The sequence below is a fragment of the Salvelinus namaycush genome, chromosome 39 (genome assembly GCF_016432855.1).
Source record: "Salvelinus namaycush isolate Seneca chromosome 39, SaNama_1.0, whole genome shotgun sequence".
NCBI classification, from domain to species: Eukaryota; Metazoa; Chordata; class Actinopteri; order Salmoniformes; family Salmonidae; genus Salvelinus; species Salvelinus namaycush.
In genome coordinates, this window is record NC_052345.1 from 17,255,887 (window position 1) to 17,278,970 (window position 23,084).

Here is a 23,084-nt window from a genome sequence, read left to right on the forward strand (position 1 = left end):
ATGGCGTGGTGTGACCGTGGGTGTCAGATACTGCTGACCATCGTGGGCGCTTTTGCAGCCTTCAGTCTGATGACAATAGCTATTGGGACCGACTACTGGCTCTATTCTCGGGCGTACATATGTAACGCCACCAATGTCACCACGGACGACATACAACCCAAGAAAACTAGAGGCGACCTGACGCACTCCGGACTGTGGCGGATTTGTTGTATAGAAGGTACTTTGTCACGTTTCTGGTCTATTATTTTGAGTTTTTTTTCTCCATTTGGTTATTATTGTAAAGTTTCTGATGTATGAATCATTGAATACTTTGTGTGTTGGGGGCGTTTGGGGAAAAACATAGGTGACAAAAACCTTTTCTACACTGAAATAAACTGTCCACGCACAAAGGGAAAAGTTGTTAAGGCGTTTGATAGAAGCTGGTGTAGGCTACTCGTGCGTGCACGCTCAGTAATTGTGGGCGCGTTATACCGTGATGTATCCCTGTGCGTAAAGCAATGTATTAGGCCTACTTTATATTTTCGCTTCGGATATGACGTGGCCTCGTTACCATATACTGTACATGCATAATGCACGGCTGTATGGAAATGTGCAATAGAACTAATTCATAGCCTACTCAACCCGTTTATAATCAATGGCTGTTACTTTTAGGAGTGCAAAACTACGAGTTTAACTTCAGACTGTTTAGATGCGCTTCTCCAAACGGCGGTTCTTTGTCCACCCAGTTCAGTGTATGTGATGCTGTTGCTTGGCAACTACACCTAAGACATTGCTATGGAAACATGAGTGAGATTTAGAAATAGTTATCTGCAAATAGGGTTAACTTTAACCAAATTCAAAGCATGTATGTTTTTCACCAACACGAGATGGAACGAATATGTAAGTGACTTTCTCGTTTCAACATAAGACCTGGGTTGGGCTTTGCTAAGAGAGATACACAGCAATGAAAGATTCAGTCAACTTAATTTATAATGTCTACCCATTTGAACCAGGTGCTGAGAATTGTATTTATCAATACAGTAAATCTGTTAAGTGGTGTCCTTCGATTTGGTCACATCCAGATGAAAATAGCATCTACATGACATAATGGATAATTAATGGATGTTGGGTCTCTACTTTTTCCCACCAAAACCCAGTTATCTACTCTTCTCCATTGACGTAGCCACTAGCCAGCTCTTTGAGATGACTTGCGTCATTGTTAGGCGAAATCAACCACGTTAATAAATATGCAGCAGCTAACCGCTGTAGTGTTGCGATTGGGAAATTATTCTCTAGCGAACTGCAAGCGAACTGTAGTGCACTTGCGTAAATTGGCCTGGGGAAAGATGGACACTTCCACTTGTCATTTTGATTATCAAACCTTGCTATATGATACAAACGTGATTTGTTAGGTAAATATTACTTGTTATTTCTTCTGTAGGTTAGCAAGTGAAGTATTGAATAAAACTCGTTTCTACAAAGTGGAATCAAGTGCGCATGAAAATCGAGCCGGCTGATTTGGTGCTGTCCATTGTGCGTGGCGCTGAAACGTGTCTTCACATAGCGCAGCGGAAGCGATGACTCCCTTGAGAGAATACTAACGCAACTGGAGAAGACCATTTCCAACTTCCACAGTCAATATGTTTTGAGTAACAGCATAAATTTCAAGCTACAGACTGATAAGTTAAATTATTCAGTGGCAAAGAAGAACACTAACACACAGACACCCACAGAGAGATGGAGAGAGCGAGAAAGAGGGCGAGAAAAGTGAAGGTTGACAAAAAAAAATACAATTCTCAAGTATTGCTATTCCATGCATGTCCACAGCTAGGCAACACAATGTCAAGTGGCAACATTACCCACAATCCTCTTTCCCTTTCTCCACCCTCTCTACTTTTCTCCAACCCCTAACATGTATGTAGCGAACTATAAATTACTAAATTGGCCTCACACTGCTCATCTCTTAAACGAAGTGTTCCAAATGGAAAGCTCTTTATTTAGTGCCTTGTAAAACAAAATGTTCTTCGCTGCGGGAGAGCACAGGGGAGGCTTTTAAGACGCGCACGGAACAACTTGAGTCTTGTTCCCAGCTCGCCGTAAATCAAACAAGAACTCCCACTTAACCAGCGCTGCCCTCCTGTGTCTCTCTCGGTGTCGACGGGAGACGAGATGACGCACTTCAAAGAGAGAGAGTGAGAGCGAAAGTGGGAGGGGTCTTATTTACTTCCTTCTAAGTAGATGAGAACCTGTTGAATGACTGTCAGTCTCTCTCTGATGGGTTCTTTCTTTGTGTTTTTGAATGGCTTTTGATTTTGAGTAGCTATTGTTGCTTTCCAGACTGAATAAGAACGACTTCTTGATGATAATGAGGATGATTCATGGGTCTTGTTGGGTGTTTTGCTCTGTGAGGTAATTGTTGAATGATGTTTGTAATAAGCAAAGGGGCGTCGTGAGAGACTGTTTATAGCTAGCAAAACACATTTTGGGGGTTTAAAATCATGGTGTTGTTGTGTGTGTACGCAGGTCTACGCGCACACCCGCCAGTCCCCGTATGAAAACATTAGTAAGATGTCCAAGAGCTCCTCTGAGATGTAGGCATGCAATGTGCTTCTTGGGCACCAGGAGGAGGTTGCCATGGCAATGCTATGCTGAGTAATAAAGGATGAACTGTTGTCTCGCAGGCAGACAGACTGAGTTTCCACTAGTTACCACAGGCAAAGTCGAAATTGTCTATATCGTAAAAATTCATGAATTTTTATTTATTTATTTTTGGTCTTAATTTAAGCTTAGGTTAGGCATAAGGTTAGTGTGGTTATGGTTAGATTTAAAATCACATTTTAAGAAGAGAAATTGTAGAATTAAGCTGGTTATATGACTTTGTGGCTGTGGTAACTAGTGATGACTGACAGACGGGAGAGAAACCCCCTTGCTCTCCCGTTCTCCCCTACTCATCTGCTTCTCTCTGTTAGCTCTTTCTGCACATCTCCATCAGTTAAAAAACCTCTTAGCGCACGGATCCCGCTAGCTTGATCAAATTCGACAACATCCGGTGAAATTGCAGAGCGCCAAATTCAAAATAAAAAATCGTAATCTGAAACATTCATGAAAATACAAGTGTCTTACATGGTTCAAAAGCTTAGAATCTTGGTAATCGAACTGCGTTATCAGATTTCAAAAAGGCTTTACGGCGAAAGCATTGCATTCGATTGTCTGAGGACAGCGCCTCACATGAACATATTTTCCAAACCAGCACAGGCGTCACAAAATCCAAAAATAGCGATAAAATAAATCACTTACTTTTGAAGATCTTCTGTTTGCAATCCCAAGGGTCCCAGCAACACAATGAATGGTCGTTTTGTTCGATAAAGTCCTTCTTTATATCCCAAAAGTGTTGTTTAGTTGGCGCCATTGAATTTAATAATCCACTCCTTCAACATGCATACAAAGGATTCCAAAAAGTTACCAGCAAAGTTCATCCCAACAAGTAAAACAATGTTTTTTATTAATCCTCAGGTTGTCTAATATCTAAATAAACGATAATATTTCATACGGAGAATACTATGTTCAATAGCAAAGGAAAAGAACGAAGAGCGCGCCCTCGTTCACGCGCGCAAAAAGACTACTTTTTCCTTGACGCTCACCAAGCTTAAAACCTTGTATAAAGACTGTTGATATCTAGTGGAAGCCATAGGAACTGCAATCTGGGAGGCGGAAATTAGATCTTTCAATAGCATTGCATTGGAAGTCATTGGGAGCTCAACAAAAAAATATTCTGAATGGATTTTCCTCTGGTTTTTGCCTGCCATATCAGTTCTGTTATATTCACAGACATTATTTTAACAGAGTGTTTTCTATCCAATTATACCAATGATATGCATATCCTAGCTTCTGGGCCTGAATAACAGGCAGTTTACTTTGGGCACGTCAGAGGCGGAAATTCAGGAAACTAGACCGTGCGCTGAGAGGTAAAAAAAAAAAAAAAGCCTCCCGAGTTGCGCAGCGGTTTAAGGCACTGCATCACGGGTGCTTGAGGTGTTACTACAGCCGCGAGTTCGATCCCAGGCTGTATCACAGCTGGCTGTGACCAGGAGACCCATGAGGCAGCCCTGCTTCATCCAGTTTAGGGGAAGGTTTGGCCAGCCGGGATTTCATTGTTCCATCGCGCTCTAGTTACTCCTTGTGGCAGGCCAGGCGCCTGCAAGCTGACTTCAGTCACCAGTTGTATAGTGTTTCCTCCGACACATTGGTGCGGCTGGCTTCTGGGTTAAGCGAGCAGTGTGTCAAGAAGCAGTGCGACTTGGCAGGGTCATGTTTCGGAGGATGCCTGGCTCTCGACCATCGCCTCTCCCGAGTCCGTACAGGAGTTGCAGCGATGGGACAATACTAACTACCAATTGGGGAGAAAAAGGGGTAAAAGTACAAAAAAAATAAAACAAATCAAATCTAGCCCTGATGCGAGCTGGGCTCGGCAGACACTGAGGAATCTTTTGTTGTTACATTTGTTTAATTATTGGAGTGGCTCGTAGTGCGAGCGAAGTGGATACATTGTATCTTTTCATTGTTAGAACCAAGAGCAAAGGCCAGTCTGGCTATGAAGCCAACCTGGTCTCAGAGCATTTCGTATATTATTCCTTACGTAAATCCGAAACACTCCATTTAGTATGATATGTTACATTTCGTATGGTATGAATTAATTTGTGGATATCCATCTCCCATTTTGTATGATATACAAATTTTAATTTGTAACATATGTTACGAATTTGCAAAAAGTTACAATATGTTACAAATTTACGTATATATGTTACGAATTCTAGCTAGGTGGCTAACATTAGCTAGCTTGCTAACGTAAACTAGGCTAGGGGTTAGGGTTAAGGTTAAGTTTAGGAGTTAAGGTTAAGGGTAGGGTTAGCTAAATTTAAGGTTAGGGTTAGCTAAGAAGTTGCAAAGTAACTAAAAAGTAGTAAGTAGTTGAAAAGTTGTTAATTAGCTAAAATGTGAAAGTTATCTGTGATGACATTTGAACTCGCAACCTTTTGTGTTGCTAGACGTTCGCATAATATGCCCGCCCAACCACCCTACTTCCGTGTTTGCCTTAAGTAACTATCTTATGCAACCATACTAAACGTCACATATCATACTAATTTGAGTGTCCCGGATTTAGATGACTTTGTTACGTGTAGTCTATGAGACTAGGCTAGTCACGCAGCCTCAGTGCCATAGAGGGAAAGCGGAGCATATCGACAGTCATGCTTGCACCTTTATGTCGCTGAAAACCCCGTCTCACATTTCATATAATTTCATAAACCATGTCACAGGCCATTTTAAACTACTAATGGGCCGCTGATTGTTGTTTTGATAAACTACTTTGTTCAGTCATGTTACCTAGCTAGCTAGCTAAACTTCCTGGTAACTTGACCAATAGTCAATGTGGATTGAAAAGGAAAGGATTGCCTACTCAAAGGAATGTGCTTCAAAGGTAAGATGCATATGCCTAATATAAATAATTCAAAACTATATCTTAAATAAAAAATCTATATTTTTCCGGTGTTCCTTCAATTATTTTCTAAGTTGGGAGCAGTGTGTGTGTGAGCGAGTGAGACCTTGTGAGTCCATAATAGATTGAGAGTACTGCCCTGTATCCAACACTACAGCGTACATCAGAACCAATGCTAATTATGTCTTCCTCTAAATCTCCTGGGTAAATCATGACTCTGTACGCTTAGCTGATACGCACATAGACACTTCTATAGGCCGAGCGATACCTCCTTAGGGTTTTGTTAGAGCATTGGGCTACAATTCATGTCAAGAGAGAGTGATGTCTGTGTGTGTAAGAGAGAGAGAGAGAGGATGTGTGTGAGAGAGAAGGTGTGTGAGGGAGGTAGAGTAAGTATGTGTGAAATATACAGCGTAAAGTTATCTGAAGAGTAAGTTAAAGATGGTTTCATAGTGTGTTTCCCCCTTACTGCCACAATGATATGCAGATCAATATGCATTTATATTCCGGACCTTACTACATTCCTCCTGCTAAATGACAGGTAGGCCTTTGGATATGAGGAAATCAGCTATTTTCTGCAGTAGGGATAGCCTATTCTATACTGAACAAAAATATAAACGCAACATGTAAAGTGTTGGTCCCATGTTTCATGAGCTGAAATAAAAAGATCCCATAAATATTCCATGCGCACAAAAAGCTTATTTTTCTCAATTTGTGCACACATTTGTTTACATCACTGTCAGAGCATTTGTCCTTTGTCAAGATAATCCATCCACCTGACAGGTGCACAGCATGATCATTACACAGGTGCACCTTGTGCTGGAGACAATAAAAGGCCACTAAAATGTGCAGTTTTGTCACAACAATGCCACAGATGTCTCAAGTTGAGTGAGCGTGCAATTGACATGCTGACTGCAGGAATGTCCACCAGAGCTGTTGCCAGATAATTGAATGTTCATTTCTCTACCATAAGCCACCTCCAATGTTGTTTTCGAGATTTTGGCAGTACATCCAACCAGCCTCACAACCGCAATCCCAAAGCCCATTTCACCAACACTCCATCAGAGACATCCCATGCCACCAGCCATTCTTGGGCAATTTCCTCGAGTAAACTCTAAAGAGGCAGAAGGCTGGCGCTGTCCGGGTAGCTCTGCTGGGTGAAGGTGTATCGTTGGCCGCTAGTCTACCCCGCATACTCCTAGGGCACTCTCATCTGGCTCCAAGGTGCAGCGGTGGCAGGTTCGCTCAAGGTCTTAAAGATGGGGAAGACCCACCGTCCAGTCCCATGGGCCGCTGGATAATTACTTCCAATACTGTAGTTTGCGCCCTCATGTTTGGATTTGGATGGGCCTAGTTGCTTTAGGGAAGGCCAGGTGCACCGGCGAGAGGAACGAAGGCTGCAGGAGTGTTAGTCCTCTCAGTCTGGTGAGCGTGTTGGTGGGTTGTAGAGTTGTCTTTTCATAGGTTGCTGAGTAGGTGGGTGGGTGTGTGGAAGGGTGTGAGTAGATGTTGTGTTGAAATGTAGGAGAGTTATCACCTCTGTGTGTTTTTGTTGCTCCCTCGGTGGCTAATGACAGAGGAGAACTGCTGTTGCGTCCGTCCCTGGTCATATAGCTTGTTGAGTAGAGTGTAGATCTATTTGTGTTGAAACACAGGAGGGTTGTTACCTCAGAGTGTTTTATTTGTTGTTCCCTCTGTGGCTAATGACAAAGGGGCCCTGCTGTTGCGTCTAGGGTTGCAATGGGTCGGAAACTTTCCGGTAAATTTCCGGAATTTTGGGGAAAATGTTCAATGTGAAGTTAACCCCGGGAATATGGGGAATTTTGCTTAAATCCATCAAAAAAGTTAGCTTATAACAGTGAACCTTTTTTTGTGGGTTACACAAGGCAATTCTAGGTCTTGTGGCATATTTTGGTTAAACTATCCCCAATTCAATGGAATTGCAACCCTCTGCATGCATAGTTCATTCTTCCATCACATGTACAGCTGATTCTCAAGATCTTGCACACTAATGATATCCTATTGAGCCCACACTACTACACTGTCTGAGCCAAAGACTACATGTTTTCTGGTAAGTTTTGATTACAATACTGGATGGGGTGAATATATTTTATATGACATACATTATTTTTTGTTAACTAGTAAATAGTAGCCTACAGCAAAGTGTGTTTAAATCATTTCTAACTTGTTAACAATTTCTGCTAGTTAGTTTTTGCTACCATGTGGGGTTTAGCTTGCTTGAGCCTGCTAACTGAGGAGTGTTAATTCACCTGTTTCCATACATGTTTCATTTTAAAACATTTATCTTATAAAGGAGTTGTTTAATCCAACTGCTTAACTTTTTATCTGTACATGGAATTGTATTTGTTGTTGTTTTACAAAAAAAAATTATAATCTTTACAGGAAAATGCCACAGGCACTATCTGATGTGTGGAGACATTTCACTGCAGCTAATGTAGAAGGAAAAGCTGTGTACATTTGCAGATACTGTGCCAAATCATGTGTGAAGAATGCAACAAAGATGCAGAATCATCTGGCCAAGTGCATAAAGTTTCCTCAGCGCTCACAACAAGCAACCTCTGACAAAAGTCCCTCTACTTCTATTCGAGGTGAAAATGATGAATCAGACACCTTATCGATAGCAACAGCTCATGGTCCTCCTGGAATCAGAAGTTTTTTTGACCCAATCAAATGTAGTCAGAGAAATGCTGATGAATCTCTTGCTCAAGCTGTGTATGCAACTGGTTCACCTCTGATGCTCACAGGCAATGTGTATTGGAAGAGATTTCTGAAAGTTCTTCGCCCACCATACACCCCTCCAACCAGACATGCTTTATCTACTCATTTGCTGGATGCAGAGTTCAAGTGAAGGTCAAGCAAATCATAGAGAAAGCAGACTGTATTGCAACCATCTCTGATGGGTGGTCGAATGTTCGTGGGCAAGGAATAATTAACTACATCATCTCCACCCCTCTACCAGTATTCTACAAGAGCACAGACACGAGGGACAGACACACCGGTCTCTACATTGCAGATGAGCTGAAGGCAGTCATCAATGACCTTGGACCACAGAAGGTTTTTCCACTGGTGACAGACAATGCTGCGAACATGAAGGCTGCTTGGTCTAAAGTGGAGGAGTCCTACCCTCACATCACACCCATTGGCTGTGCTACTCATGCATTGAATCTGCTCCTCAAGGACATCATGGCACTGAAAACAATTAATCCACTCTAGAAGAAAGCCAAGGAATTGGTTAGGTGTGTGAAGGGTCATCAAGTTATAGCAGCAATCTACCTCACCAAGCAAAGTGAGAAGAATAACAGCACCACATTGAAGCTGCCCAGCAACACCCATTGGGGTGGTGTTGTTATCATGTCTCCTGGAGGGGAAGGAGTTTCTCCAAGAAATGCCCATAACACAGTCTGCCGATATGGACATTCCCATCAAGAGGATCCTCCTGGATGATGTATTTTGGGAGAGAGTGGTAAGCAGCCTGAAACCTATAGCAGTAGCCATTGCACGTATTGAGGGAGACAATGCCATCCTGTCTGATGTTCAGACTCTGCTTGCAGATGTAAGAGAAGAAATCCGTACTGCCCTGCCCACTTCACTGTTGAGGTGGATATTGAGGAGGTCCAAGGAGAAGACATGGAAGCCTGAGAGGAAGACGTTAGTCTAGAAACTATAATTTTACAGATGTATGTTGAAAACGTTTTTGGGAGATGCGATGGATCATTGGGGATCATTCAATATTCCATTTCTTTTGTTGTTCAGTGAAATCATCCCATGTGAAGAGTCAACTAATTTAATTAAAGTTCAATTCGTAACTAAATTGTTTTTTTATTTCTATTGGAAGGAGTTAATCATTTGCAATTGTCTACTTCTGATAAGGTAAACGGTTTATGTTTGTCTCCATATGATATGGTGAATATATCCAATGCAAAAAACATCTACATTTAAATGCTATTAATATTAATTTGCATATATTTCCGTTAATTCCCACGGAAAGTTTCCACCTCTGAATATTCCCCAAAATGTGCAACCCTGGTCATATAGCTTGTTGGGTAGAGTGTAGATCTAGTTGAGTTGATATGATGTAGTTGTGGTGTTGTTGGTCCTGTGTGTTTGTCAGAGGCTCGGGCCGAGGTAGGTGTAGGGCCCATGGTCATGGCAACCCTCGTTGTCCGGCGTCGGTGGATAGCCTTAAGGTGGAAGGGTCCATGGTCTGTGGCAACTCTTCGCTATCACCCCTCGTCAGAGACGTGTAGAGGCCCATGGTACTGGCAACCTCTGATGTCTCAGTCCGAGCCTGTGACGTAGTTAAGTCGGTTGTTGTGATGGTTCATGTTGGTTGTGATGAGTCGATGGCTCGGACCAGAAGTTATGTAAGGCTCATGGTCATGGCAACCCTCAGTGTTTGGCAGGGGCGGAGGGTCTTTATCAGATTTTTGGAAGGATCCGTGGTCACGGCAAACCTATTCCATTAGCCGCCGCAGAAGACTCGACAGGACCCGTGGTCACTGCAGCCCTGTGTCTCATGGCCTGAGCTGTTGATATGGTTGAATTGTTGGCGTTTCCTGTGATCTTTGTTTAATTTTTTTATTTAACCTTTACAAGTCAGTTAAGAACAAATTCTTATTTACAATGACACCACCCTTTCAGGTGTGGTGTAATCCGTGATGGTGTTGTGGGATGGCGTCCTAATGTGTTGAGTGGAATGGGTTGGTTGGGATGACAGAGACGTAGATGGCGATGGGGCGGTGGAAGAGGAGAGTCATAACCGAGTTGGTATTAGGTGGTTCCGGAGTTGTAGAGAGATTTTTTTGGGGTGTCCCTGGGGTGTAGTGTGGGTGTCCGGTTGGGTTAACCAATGTTGCTGGATTTAAGGTGTCGCCATTGTGTGGTTCGTTTTCAGTGGTGTTCCAGTGCTGTCCTGAGATTGCAGGAGGGCTGACTGTGGGATCCTTGAAGGTGGGGAGGACGTCTCCCTTAGCTGCGAGCAGGTTGATCGTCCGATCTATCCCTTGTCTGGTTCCAGAGTTACGAGTGGGTCTTGGTCTGTAGGGTACCAGACATACCTTCGGTATTTTAAGGCCGTGGTCTGTCTTAGCCTCATCTCCTTCTTCCCCAGTGGTTGAGAGGAAAGGATTGAGGTTCGGCTGTTCCCCTTGTTCCTGCTGAGTTACCACCCGTTCCACCCTGGTCTGGGCATGGTCGGGTTGGGAAGGCTCAGAGGCCACCTTCACTTCCTCAGTCTCCTCCCGTACAGTCACCCTGGTCAGGGCATGATCTGAACTGGGATCGGGTCGTGTTCCTCATCAGAAGCCCTCCCTGTGCCACCCTGGTCTGGGTATGGCCGGGTCTTTGGGGTTCCGGGGATGATGGAGAGGGCCTGTCGCCGTGGTAAGGTCTTTTTCTTCCTCGTCGAGCTGTCTGAGTTTTTTTTTTCCTGTCCTGTGTTGTGTGGTGAGCCAATCTAGGACTAACAGACTGTCTGTTAGTCCTGGAGTGTGGTGATGGGCTTCCTTCCTCTGAGGCTCTCTGTGTATTAGTGTCTTGGACGAGTGTTGCTGTCCTCAGCCTCGCTGCCCGTTATGTTACAGGTGAGGGGAGGGTTGAAGTGGCTGTGGTCCTGAGTAGGCCAGTTGCTGGGGAGTGAGCCCCGGATGTCCTCGAGTAGGGGTTCTAGTAGTGGGCTACTGAGTTGTTTCTGTGCCAATCTGGTGCCTAAGCACCATGCCTCCTTCCAATCTGTGCAGTTGGTGTAGCTGCCGAGGGAGGAGTACATCCTTTCCTCCTCCGTGCTGTAGTGTCTTTCCAAGACCTCATGGTTGCATCTCATCAATAGAGTTGAGGCGAGGGATAGTTCCTTATGGAGACATCCGTTGCCCATGATGGGGTGAAGAGGGAGATCAATTACCTCGCCTTTCGTTGGCACCGCGGTGGTAGGGGACCGCCTGAGAGATATTGGCTGATCGTCTCCAGATGGTGTCGGGCTCTGATGAGCTTAGAGGTGATCCTCACTGTAGTGTTGATGCTGGGGTGGAAGGAGGATGAGGGGTTGCTTCCCGGTCTGACCTTACTGTGATTCGGGTCTGCCGTAGGGAGAACCTCCTTGGTGGTGCGGCTCCCTGATCCCTTTAGGGGGAGTGGGGAGGGGTAGGAGATGGTTTGTGAAGCGTCCGAGGTCCCTGTAGTAGAAGGAGTGGTGGTCATGGTGGTCATGGTGGTCTCTTGTGTAGTGTAGTCCGAGACTGCTCGTGGTATGGGGTTCAGTACCACCTCTGGAGGCATCACTATAGCGGTACCAGACCGGGGATCGGTCCGCCCGTCGCTGAGTGGGCTGCTCTATAGAGTAAGGTGGATCTTTCCAACCAGTTGGGAGTCTAGTGGTCGTAGTAGGGCGGGGATGGGGTCCCAGTATGTGTTGGTGCTCCGTCCTGTTCTTGTTGCGATGGACGTTGGGGTCAGTGGTGCCGTACTGGTGTCAGAGGGCTGTCCAGTCGGGTTCCGCTGTGTTGGTTGTCCTTGGTCTTCCTGTGTAGTGGGAGTGTCTGTTGTAGGTTGTCTCGTGGTGGTATCTGCCTGTACCAAAGGGGGTCCGTTGACCCGTGTTGGTGTCGCCTCCCTCGTTGGGTGAGGAGCGGTGGTAGTACACAGACTGTGGAGTAGGTGTCCTCAGTTGAGTGGTGTGTTGACCGGGAGGAGCTTCCGGTGTTCTGTTGGTTCTTCTGCCCTGATGGGTGCTGAATCGGGTAGAAGTGGTGTCAAGTTTCCAGCTGGGAAAAGCTTCCAGCGGTTCCTCCGCTCGTCCGACTTTATCTCATGTGTTGGTGTTGATATCGGGTTGCCGGACCCAAGGGGTCTGTGGGGGTAGAGGTCATGCAGGGGAGAGAGATCTCCCATTGTTGGATGAAATTGACGACCGGGAGGCGCATCCGGAGGTCCATTTATTCGTTGATTATGTGATGTTCCGGAGATGAGACGTGGTTGCTGGCCGGAAAATGTTTCCGGTGGCCCATCGGTGCGTCTCCTTTTATAGGAGGTAGAGGGTCTGAAGGATCGTCGTTGACCAGGTAAAGCATCTGGTTGTCCTTCTTAGCGTCTTCGGGATTCAGAGGTAGACGTAGAAGTGCCTGTGTTCCTCATGCTGGGCATGGAGGTCGTTGAAGTCCTGATCGGTAGTCGTTGTATTATCGTTCTTTCGTTGGTATCTTTTTTTAAAGTCAGTCTCCTCGAAGTACTTCGACCAAGGGGTGCTGAGACTGAACATATGCTCTTCTTTTATAGAGAGAAGGGCGTGGTCTAATAGGTGTCGAGGATTCCTATTGGTGCATGATGTGTTCATGCACTGAGCATGTGAGGTGTATGGCCGATTCGTCCAATCAAAATGCAGCATCCATTGTGGCTAGTTTGGGATGTCAATGTCATATGGAGATCCGGTGGTATGGGGATCCTGCGTTATTGAGATGGAGGGCCTGTTCCATTGATTACAAATGGTGAAGGCTTGTAACGTTTTTCCATACGGGAAATTGCATTGGAGCGGGTGCCCTTACCTTTTTTGGTGCTGTTTCCGTTGTGGACCAATGAATCGGTCCAGGAGGTAAGAGTGCCACTCCGTGTGATAAAGTGAGCCCTTGGTGGAGTTCCTGAGGGGTGTAGAAGATCCTCACTGTGTCCTCAAAGATGGTAGTCTAGACCTCTTGTGTGCCATTGACCTGTGTGTTAGTGTTAGGGAGCGGTGGGCTCATCCTCTATTCTTTTAAGTGCCAATTGCCTGTTCCAAGGGTGGCAGGTCCGGGAGGTGTCAGAGGTAATGGTATAACCCAAGGGGGTTGGAGCCATCCCGTGTAGAAGTTTTTCTGAGGTGTTTTGTGGTCCCACCATCATGTTGAAGTCGGGTGACTAGCTGTCTTTCTCTCTCTCTTCCATTGACTTTGTATGGTGCGTTGGGAGCGGTGGGCTCTGATTATACGATGTTGATTTAGATTTTGGGTGTAGGCCTTTCCTATGCCCAGGGGGTGTTTGGGGCAGTGGTTTGCCATGTTAGGTAGGTGCCCAGACCAGGGGGTCCGTTTTGGAAGTGTTTTGAAGGTCTTAGGATGTCTGTAAAGTCAGGTGTCTATGTTATCGATTTCCCATAGACTTCATTGTAACGGTAGAGATCGGTGGGCTCTTGTGTTCTGTTGGCCTTGGTTCTTTGTGAGTGTGAGTTAGGGTCCTGGGGCTATAGGAGGTAGAAGTATCCTATGTTGGGGTTGTAACCAGCCCAGAGTTTTGTTCCTGTGAGGTGTTTTTCAATGTTTCCAATGCTGTTGAAGTTGGGTGACTGTGTCACCGTTCTCCCATGGGCTATGTAATGTGTTATAGAGAGGTGCACTCCAGCTGTGTTCTGTTGGTTTTAAATTGGAGTGTGGGCCGCTTTTGGGCCCATGGGATATGTGGGGGTTGTGCCCAGACCAGGGGGCCTAGTTTGGAGGCGTTTTAGGGGTCTCCCTTTCAAGTTGGGTGTCCTGGTTGTAGCCTTTTCATTGATTTCCATTGTGACAGTGGAGTCTGTTTGGTGGTAGTTGCTCCAAACTGCAAAATGCTTACGAGCCCTTTCCCAACAATGCAGAGTTATAAAGTAAGAACATTTGCAAATAAAAATATAAATAGTAAAACTATAAATAACAATAATTTTGCTATATACAAGGAGTCCTGGTACCGAGTCAATGTGCAGGGGTATTTATTATTTTAACATTTATTTAACTAACCAAGTCAGTTAAGAACAAATTCTTATTTACAATGACGGCCGTCCAAACCCTAACCCGGACGATGCTGGGCCAATTGTGCGGCGCCCTATTGGACTCCCAATCACGGCCGGTTGTGATACAGCCTGGAATCGAACCAGGGTTTGTAGTGACGCCTCTAACACTGAGATGCAGTGACTTAGACCGCTGTGCCACTTGGGAGCAAATTAGGTAGTGGTAGTTGAGGTAATATGTAGATGTAGTTTGGGGTAAAAGTGACTACGCAATCAGGATAGATAATAAACAAAGTAGTAGCAGCATGTGTGGAGAGTGTGTTTTGTGTTTGTGTCAGTGTAAGTATGTGTGAATGTGTGGGTAGAGTCCAGTGAGTGTGCAGAGTCAGTGTAAAAAAAAGGGTCATTGCCATAGTCCGGGTAGCCATTAAAGTCACTGATTGTTCATAGATTCCACTCACCTGGTGTCCTGAATCAGTTCCTGATTAGAGGGGAAGAATAAACATCTGCAGTGTCTTGGAGACACCAATCATAGAAATATAGAATCACCACACAGACCATTAAACCACTTAAAAGACATGTTTACATTACTATCTTGTCTCATAAATGATTGATATCTGTTTTAGAGTGAATTTAGTCCAAGCGTGAAGTTAGTCCTTGTTCTTTCGCACACTTGACTTGAGAGTTCCCAACCTCTGGTTGAGGCAGCAATTTCAGTGGAAAGTGAGAAACGTTTCAATATTCATGTCACCGCCATGTTTTATTCTCTTAAAAGTGCAGAGAAGATTTTCTTAACCAAGAGTCAAACTCTTTGAATGGAAGTTTTTGCCTTGGGGCTGAAGAACATCAGAACTCTTTTGTGGGTGTGCAGACGGACTTTCCTGTCCTCAGTTGGTTTCAAATATGGGGGTGAAACTTAGCTTGCTACATCTAGGGGACCTAGGTCTACCTAAGTCATCCATAATCTGATATAAATGTGTGCATTTCACGTGAGAAGTCAGTTAAGCAATGCATGTGACCTTATGGCAGACATTGTTCTCTCCAGGGTTCAGGCTAAGCTTGGTCAGCCAGTCCAAGCAGGTTATCAATGTTCATAGATAGTGACCTAAACGACAATCAATTATTTATTTATTTTTTATTTATTTTTTTACAAACGGGCATATCAAATGAAGTGTCCAAACAAACACAGGTAAACCCTTCCGGGATGAGAGGCTACTCAATTTACCTCTCACTCTACCATTGCCTGTCAATCACTTGTACCTACCTGTAAGCAAGGGATGGAACCAGTTCAGGGAACAGAACAGAAAATAACAACACATTTGTAGTAACAGAATCAGAACCTGGAACGAAAGTGATCTATACTGTTCCGGAACAGAACCGTTCTTTTAAAATCATGGGAACCAGTTAATAACGTTATTTTACAGCTTCTAATCCCAAGCCATAAGACTGCTGAATAATTAATGGCCACCTAAAATATTTGCATTGACACCCCCGTCTTTTGTTTTTACACTGCTGCTACACGCTGTTTATTATCTACGCATAATCCCTTTACTCCTACCTACATGTAAAAATTACTTTGACTAACCTGTACCCCCGCACATTGACTCGGTACCCCTCATTATTGTTATTTTATTGTGTTATTATTTTTTTATTTAGTTCATGTAGTAAATATTTTCTTAACCAACAATGTCGTTTTAAGAAAATAGAAATAGCATTTCATGGTAAGGTCTACATCTGTTGTATTCGGCGCATGTGACAAAGTTTTAAGTTCCGGGCACTTTTTGCAGTCCCACAAAAAAAACACAACAATGTGCCTATGCAAAGCCCTTACTCTGTCACTCAGAAATGTATTCCAGTCTCTACCTGACAGCTGGAAATCTTTGCCAATGTGTGTAGTCTACCTGCCCCTCCCCCTCCGAAACTACTGTAGCCTACTGAAGTTACAAGCGGGATTCAGAAATTAGGGTGAAGTTATTTATTTAATTCTAATTAACTTTTTCAATGCTAGTTAAGGATACTATAGTTATCACGTTTCACATTGGATTTATTAACTACAAAAAGGTAAGACGTGTTTTTAATTCTGGTGCCGCTCTGCACACACAGCTTGTTAGCTAGCTAGCTCGCTCTGGTTCAACGTTTAGCCAACTCTCTGAAGTTCATTCATTCAAAGTTCCTCCATAGATGCTGCTTCTCTGTAGGTATAATTCTGTGGGCCTAATTCAGATAATGCATGTCAATAATGCCCAGCTCTTCAAGCCAAGCCTCCTCCAACATCTCTCGCTCTTTCCCCATACACAAAATTTCTGTCGCATCTCGAGTCCTACAGTTGTCTGTCCATCGCACATGTAAGCAACTATAGATTGCTCTATCCGCACTGATTGGTGAATTATTTTAATGTTGAACTAAATGTAAACATTTCAGAGGTTTAAAAAAGGACAGAATGGAACAATATAGCGGCAGGTAGCATAGTGGTTAGAGCGTTGGGCCAGTAACCGAAAGGTTGCTAGATCGAATCCCCGAGCTAGTAAGGTAAAAAGCTATAGTTCTGCCCCTGAACAAGGCAGTTAACCCAGTGTTTCTAGGCTGTCATTGTAAATAACAATTTGTTCTTAACTGACTTGGCTAGTTAAATAAAATTAAAATATATAAAAAAATATATATATATATATAAACCATACCTTTTTGGGGTTCGACCTGGTTCAAAACTTTATTTTGCAGGTTAGAACAGTGGAACAGAACAAAATATATATATATGGTTCTGTTCAGAACTAAATGATTGGAAAATAATTTTGGTTCCAATCCCTGCCTGTGATCAAAATGACCTAGCCTGCTGCCCCTAGTGGTGGGATGTGTATATTGAAAATGGACTGTCTAACTGTGGTACACTAACCACTAGAATACATAATTTCCTAGCAGTGGTAGAAAATGTCTCTTGCAGATTGACAATTCACAGGTTAAATGATTTGTTTCGTATGAAAATCAGTGGGGAAACAAAATAATCAGCATCTCTTCTTTGGCAATCAATTTGTATTGTCATTTTTAATTATGACAATTAAGCAACCCCAATGTACGGCAAATCTGCAATCTCTAATCTCTCTACTTAGTGAGTGCCTTTACAGGTCAACACAGAAGTGCATTGCGTATTGGGAACCATTTTAGCTTCACTTCCACTGTGACATGTCATGAGGCATAATATATTTTTCTAATGAACAGACATTGTTGATGTACAACCATTATTGAATTAGTATAGCGTTGTCTCAACTCTCACTTACCTTACCTGCTACTCCCCTTATGGACATTCTTTCTCCTGCTGCTCCCCTGCATGTTGGAGCTCGAAGCCTATGATTTTCGCTGTACCCTGCAATAGCACCTGCAACTCTGACTATTAAACCATCTGAACCATGCTCAATTGGAGTTAACACACATATACAGTACCAGTCAAAAGTTTGGAAACAACTACTCATTCAAGGGTTTTTCTTTATTTTTACTATTTTCCACATTGTAGAATAGTAGTGAAGACAAAACTATGAAATAACACATATGGAATCATGTAGTAACCCAAAAAGTTTTAAACAAATCAAAATATATTTTATATTCTTCAAAGTAGCCACCCTTTGCCTTGATGACAGCTTTGCACACTCTTGACATTCTCTCAACCAGCGTCACCTGGAATGCTTTTCCAACAGTCTTGAAGGAGTTCCCACATATGCTGAGCACTTGTTGGCTGCTTTTCCTTCACTCCGCGGTCCAACTCATCCCAAACCATCTCAATTGGGTTGAGGTCGGGGGATTGTGGAGGCCAGGTCATCTGATGCAGCACTCCATCACTCTCCTTCTTGGTCAAATAGCCCTTACACAGCCTGGGGGTGTGTTTTGGGTCATTGTCCTGTTGAAAAACAAATGATAGTCCCACTAAGCGCAAACCAGATGGGATGGCGTATCGCTGCAGAATGCTGTGGTAGCCATGCTGGTTAAGTGTGCCTTGATTTCGAAATAAATCACTGACAGTGTCACCAGCAAAGCACCATCACACCACCTCCTCCATGCTTCACGGTGGGAACCACACATACAGAGATCATCTGTTCACTTACTCTGCATCTCACAAAGACACGACGGTTGGAACCAAAAATCTCACATTTGGACTCATCAGACCAAAGGACAGATTTCCACTGGTCTAATGTCCATTGCTCAGGTTTCTTGGCCCAAGCAAGTCTCTTCTTATTATTGTTGTCCTTTAGTAATGGTTTCTTTGCAGCAATTTGACCATGAAGGCCTGATTCACGCAGTCTCCTCTGAACAGTTGATGTTAAGATGTCTCTATTACTTGAACTCTGTGAAGCATTTATTTGGGCTGCAATTTTTAGGTCTGGTAAACTCTAATGAGCTTATCCTCTGCTGCAGAGGTAACTCTGGGTCTTAATTTCCTGTGGCGGTCCTCATGTTTCATCATAGCGTTTGATGGTTTTTGCAACTGCACTTGAAGAAACTTCAAAAAAAAATCCATATTGACTGACCTTCATGTCTTAAAAGTAATGATGGACTGTCGTTTCTCTTTGCTTATTTGAGCTGTTCTTGCCACAATATGGATTTGGTCTTGGTACTGTATAAAAATCATTAGCCGTGTTTCATATGTCCACTAAGCTGCATGAGCTAGAATCAACTTCTCGACCCTTCTGTGTGAAGTGTGCACTCTTATGACAGACTTTCTGCGGTTCTTTTGACTCCACAGGGATCAACAAAGGAAGCTGCCTTCGGATCAATCACTTCCCAGAAGATAACAACTATGACACAGACAGCTCGGAATACATCTTACGTAAGTGCTTGTCTCCCGCCACCACATCCAGATGTCTTTTCATCCTTTATCATCGTGTGTAAAGCACACAATGCCCATAGATACTCAATGGTAGCCCATAGATACTCAATGGTAGCCCATAGATACTCAATGGTAGCCCATAGATACTCAATGGTTGCCCATAGATACTCAATGGTTGCCCATAGATACTCAATGGTTGCCCATAGATACTCAATGGTAGCCAGTGGTCATGGGGTGCTTTATCTGTCATAACTCCCTTTGCCCTGGCCCATAACAGCATGATGTCATGACAGTAATTGGAGCTGTGGAGAGAGAGACAGATGGCGTAAGTGCTGGGTTTATATAGAGCCGTCAGTGGTGTTAAAAGTACATCATTTTCATACTTGAGTAAAAGTAAAGTTACGTAAATAGAAAATGACTCAAGTAAAAGTCACCCAGTAAAATAATACTTGAGAAAGTCTAAAAGTATTTGGTTTTAAATATACTGTACGTAAGTATCAAAAGTAAATAGAAGTTGCTAACATATACTTAAGTATCAAAAGTATAAATTATTTCAAATTCCTTATATTAAGCAAACCAGATGGCACAATTGTTTTTGTACATATAGCCAGGGGCACACTCCAACGTTGACATAATTGAGTGAGTCCGCCAAATCAGATGCAGTAGGGATGACCAATGTTCTTTTGATAAGTGTGTGAATTGGACCAGTTCCCTTTCCTGCTACAAGCATTCAAAATGGAACAAGTACTTTTGTGTGTCAGGGAAAATGTAGGGAGTAAAAGTAACTGTTGTCCAAAATATAATTAGTAAAGTAAAGCACAGATACCCCCCCAAAAAATACTTAAGTGAAAATACTTTTAAGTACTACTTAAGTACTTTACACCACTGAGCGCTGTGTTTAAGAGTGGCGTGAGTAAGCAGAGGGTGTCTCCAGTATGACTGTTAGAGGGCGTGCTAACCGCTGTTAGCACTCGGCCTGCTGTGTATTGGCAACACCCTTACAAAAATACATTTATAAAACAAGTCTAAGAACGAAGAAAAAAGGGCTTGTGTCATAGTTTTATTTTTAACTTGAAAACTGTGTGTTAGTGATGATGCCAAAAATGTCTAGTACTTTACATGTGTTGGCTACATGCATGTAATGCAATAGCAGCCAAAATGGTGCATTAACAATAATGCTAAAAGTACTAGCACACTTCTATGTACATCCATAATGCAATAACAGCAGAAAATGTACAGAGATAGTGAGTTAGTGGCGATGCTAAACGTGCTAATGCTAAACATACTAATGTTTTGATTCATGCTAACGTTGTAAACATGCTAACCATCCTAACTGCTGTGTGCTATACAGGTATAGTGCGGGCCTCCAGCCTCTTCCCCATCCTGAGCAACATCTTGTTGTTGCTGGGAGGACTGTGTGTCGGGGCTGGGAGGATCTACAGCAGTAAGAACAACATCCTGCTCAGTGCCGGCATCCTGTTTGTGGCTGCAGGTAGGTGACGTCACACAGCTATTAAAACTTCTTATGGCTGCAGTCCCGTTAATGGGATCGATATGACAACAGCCAGTCGAAGTGCATGGCGCCAAATTCAAAAAAACAGAAATCTCATAATTAAAATTCCTCAGACATTCATGCGTCTTATATCATTTTAAAGGTAATCAAATAGGCTTTTCAGCGAAAGCACTACAAACGATTATGTTAGGTCACCACAAAACCACAATAATCACAGCCATTTTTTCCAGCTAAAGATAGCTTCACAAAAACCAGAATAGAGATAAAATTAATCACTAACCTTCAGATGACACTCATAGGACTTCATGTTACACAATACATGCATGTTTTGTTTGATTAAGTTCATATTTATATAAAAAAATCTGAGTTTACATTGAGGCGACTAGATTCACTAGTGGCGAAAACATCAAGTGACTTTGCATAGCCACATCGTTTCAACAGAAATACTCATAAATATAGATGATAATACAAGTTATACACATGGAATTATAGATATACCTCTCCTTAATGCAACCGCTGCGTCAGATTACAAAAAAACTTTACGGAAAAAGAAACCCGCGCTATAATCTGAGACGGCGCTCAAAAGTTAAACACCACAGCCGCAAAGATGGCGTCAACATAAACAAGAAAATATATGATAAATATTCCCTTTGATGATCTACATCAGAAAGCACACCATGAATCCCAGGTCCACAATAAATGTTTGTTTTGTTCGAAAAAATCCGTTATTTATGTCCAAATACCTTCTTTTGTTAGCGCGTCTGGTTTACATATCCAAACGCTAATTCTGCTCAGCGTTATATCGAACAAAAACTTCAAAAAGTGATATTACCGGTCGAAGAAACATTTCAAACTAAGTACAGAATCAATCATTAGGATGTTTTTAACATATAGCTTCAATAAAGTTCCAACCGGAGTATTCTTTCTTGTCTTCGTGAGCAATGGAACGCAAGTGAGTACCATGAGGAAAAAGCATGATCAGAAAATGGCTGCTTGATGGACACCTGACTGATTCTGCTATCATTCTCTCCCACAACATCATAGAAGTCTCATTATAATTTCTATTGATGGTTGACATCTAGTGGAACCCCTAGGAATCATTCATATCTCATGTGGATTTCATTAGGGACTCTGGTGAATACATACAAGCTCAGATTTCTGACTTCCTGTTTTGATTTCAACTCAGGATTTTGCCTGCCAATATGAGTTCTGTTAATCTCACAGACATAATTCAAACAGTTTTAGAAACTTTAGAGTGTTTTCTATCCAATACTAATAATAATATGCAAATATTAGCAACTATGGCTGAGGAGCAGGCCGTTTGATATGGGCACCTTTCATCCAAGCTACTCAATACTGCCCCTTCAGCCATAAGAAGTAAAAAAATATTGCAATGGCGGCGATTCCTTGCATATTTAGCATTGCCTTGGAGTAGACATTACCCACATATTGATGTTTACATATACTGTATATACTTTTGAAAACACTAAGCTACTGTATGTGCAAGGCCCTACATTTCTACCTCTTTCTCAATGTATTTCCTCAGGTCTAAGCAACATCATTGGCATCATCGTCTACATCTCCAGTAATGCCGGTGACCCCAGCGACAAGAAGGACGAGGACAATAAGGGCAGCTATGGATACGGCTGGTCTTTCTACTTCGGGGCTCTGTCCTTCATCGTGGCCGAGTCTGTTGGCGTTCTCGCTGTCACCATCTACATCGAGAAGAACAAGGAGACGCGGTGCCGGGCGAGGCGTGAGTTCATCAAGACCACCTCGTCCACCTCGCCCTACTCCCGTATCCCTAGTTACCGTTACCGGCGGCGACGCTCCCGTTCCAGTTCCCGCTCCACCGACCCGTCCCGAGAGACCTCACCCGTCGGGGTTAAGATGGGAGGAGGAGGGGGAGCAGGCATAGGAAGTGGAGCAAGCTTTGGAATGCCCATGGGTGGGATCTCCATGTACGCCCTCAGTAGGGACACGATGAAAAGTGGGATAGCTGGGTACTGTAGTCCAGAGCGTGACTCAAGCTTCCTGCAGGTCCACAACTGCTTCCAGAAAGATCTGAAGGAGGGTGTCAACAGGAGAACGACTCCCGTATGAGAGTTGGAATGCATCTCTGAACTTGGTAGGATACAGGAGACTTCACTAAACTGTAAAAGGTAACACTTGGACAGCACAGGACCCAGGATCATTGTTGCAACTACAATACACAGACTATCTTCCATGTTGAAAGGTCATAGTTCATATGATGGAGTGTGCTCTTTTTTTGGTATAACAAATTGCCGTCTGTCTTTGTTTGAATGTGGAGGAGAAATGGACACTGAAGGATTATTTCGAAAACCTTTGGTAAAGCTACTATAAGTCCATTTACAAAGACTACAGAAACCCAGACCTTTAGTAGCAATGCTTCTGTGATACACGATAAAAAAAGTATGTGTTTTGCATATCCCTCAACAAATGGTAGTCATATCTTGTTGTTTTGATGTTGTCAAGTGATAAAACTCACTGGAGGGGGTTGATTTTGCCATTGTAACTG

The 23,084-nt window shown here is 43.3% G+C and overlaps 1 protein-coding gene across 1 annotated transcript; it reads left to right on the forward strand.

The window, feature by feature from the left end:
- On the forward strand, positions 1-22,648 carry LOC120032361 (voltage-dependent calcium channel gamma-4 subunit-like). Its single transcript, XM_038978404.1, has 4 exons — positions 1-217; positions 18,949-19,032; positions 20,384-20,524; positions 22,092-22,648. Exons 1-4 carry the CDS (start codon positions 1-3, stop codon positions 22,646-22,648), a joined length of 999 nt encoding a protein of 332 aa, XP_038834332.1.
- Positions 22,649-23,084: the final 436 nt, after the last annotated feature.

What these genes read in the sequence shown, in the direction of transcription:
- LOC120032361 (XM_038978404.1), top strand. Translation starts at nt 1, where the DNA reads ATGGCGTGGTGTGACCGTGGGTGTCAGATACTGCTGACCATCGTGGGC. An exon ending in GCGGATTTGTTGTATAGAAG is followed by an intron (nt 218 to 18,948) that starts GTACTTTGTCAC and finishes TTGACTCCACAG; the next exon opens with GGATCAACAAAGGAAGCTGC. An exon ending in CATCCTGTTTGTGGCTGCAG is followed by an intron (nt 20,525 to 22,091) that starts GTAGGTGACGTC and finishes GTATTTCCTCAG; the next exon opens with GTCTAAGCAACATCATTGGC.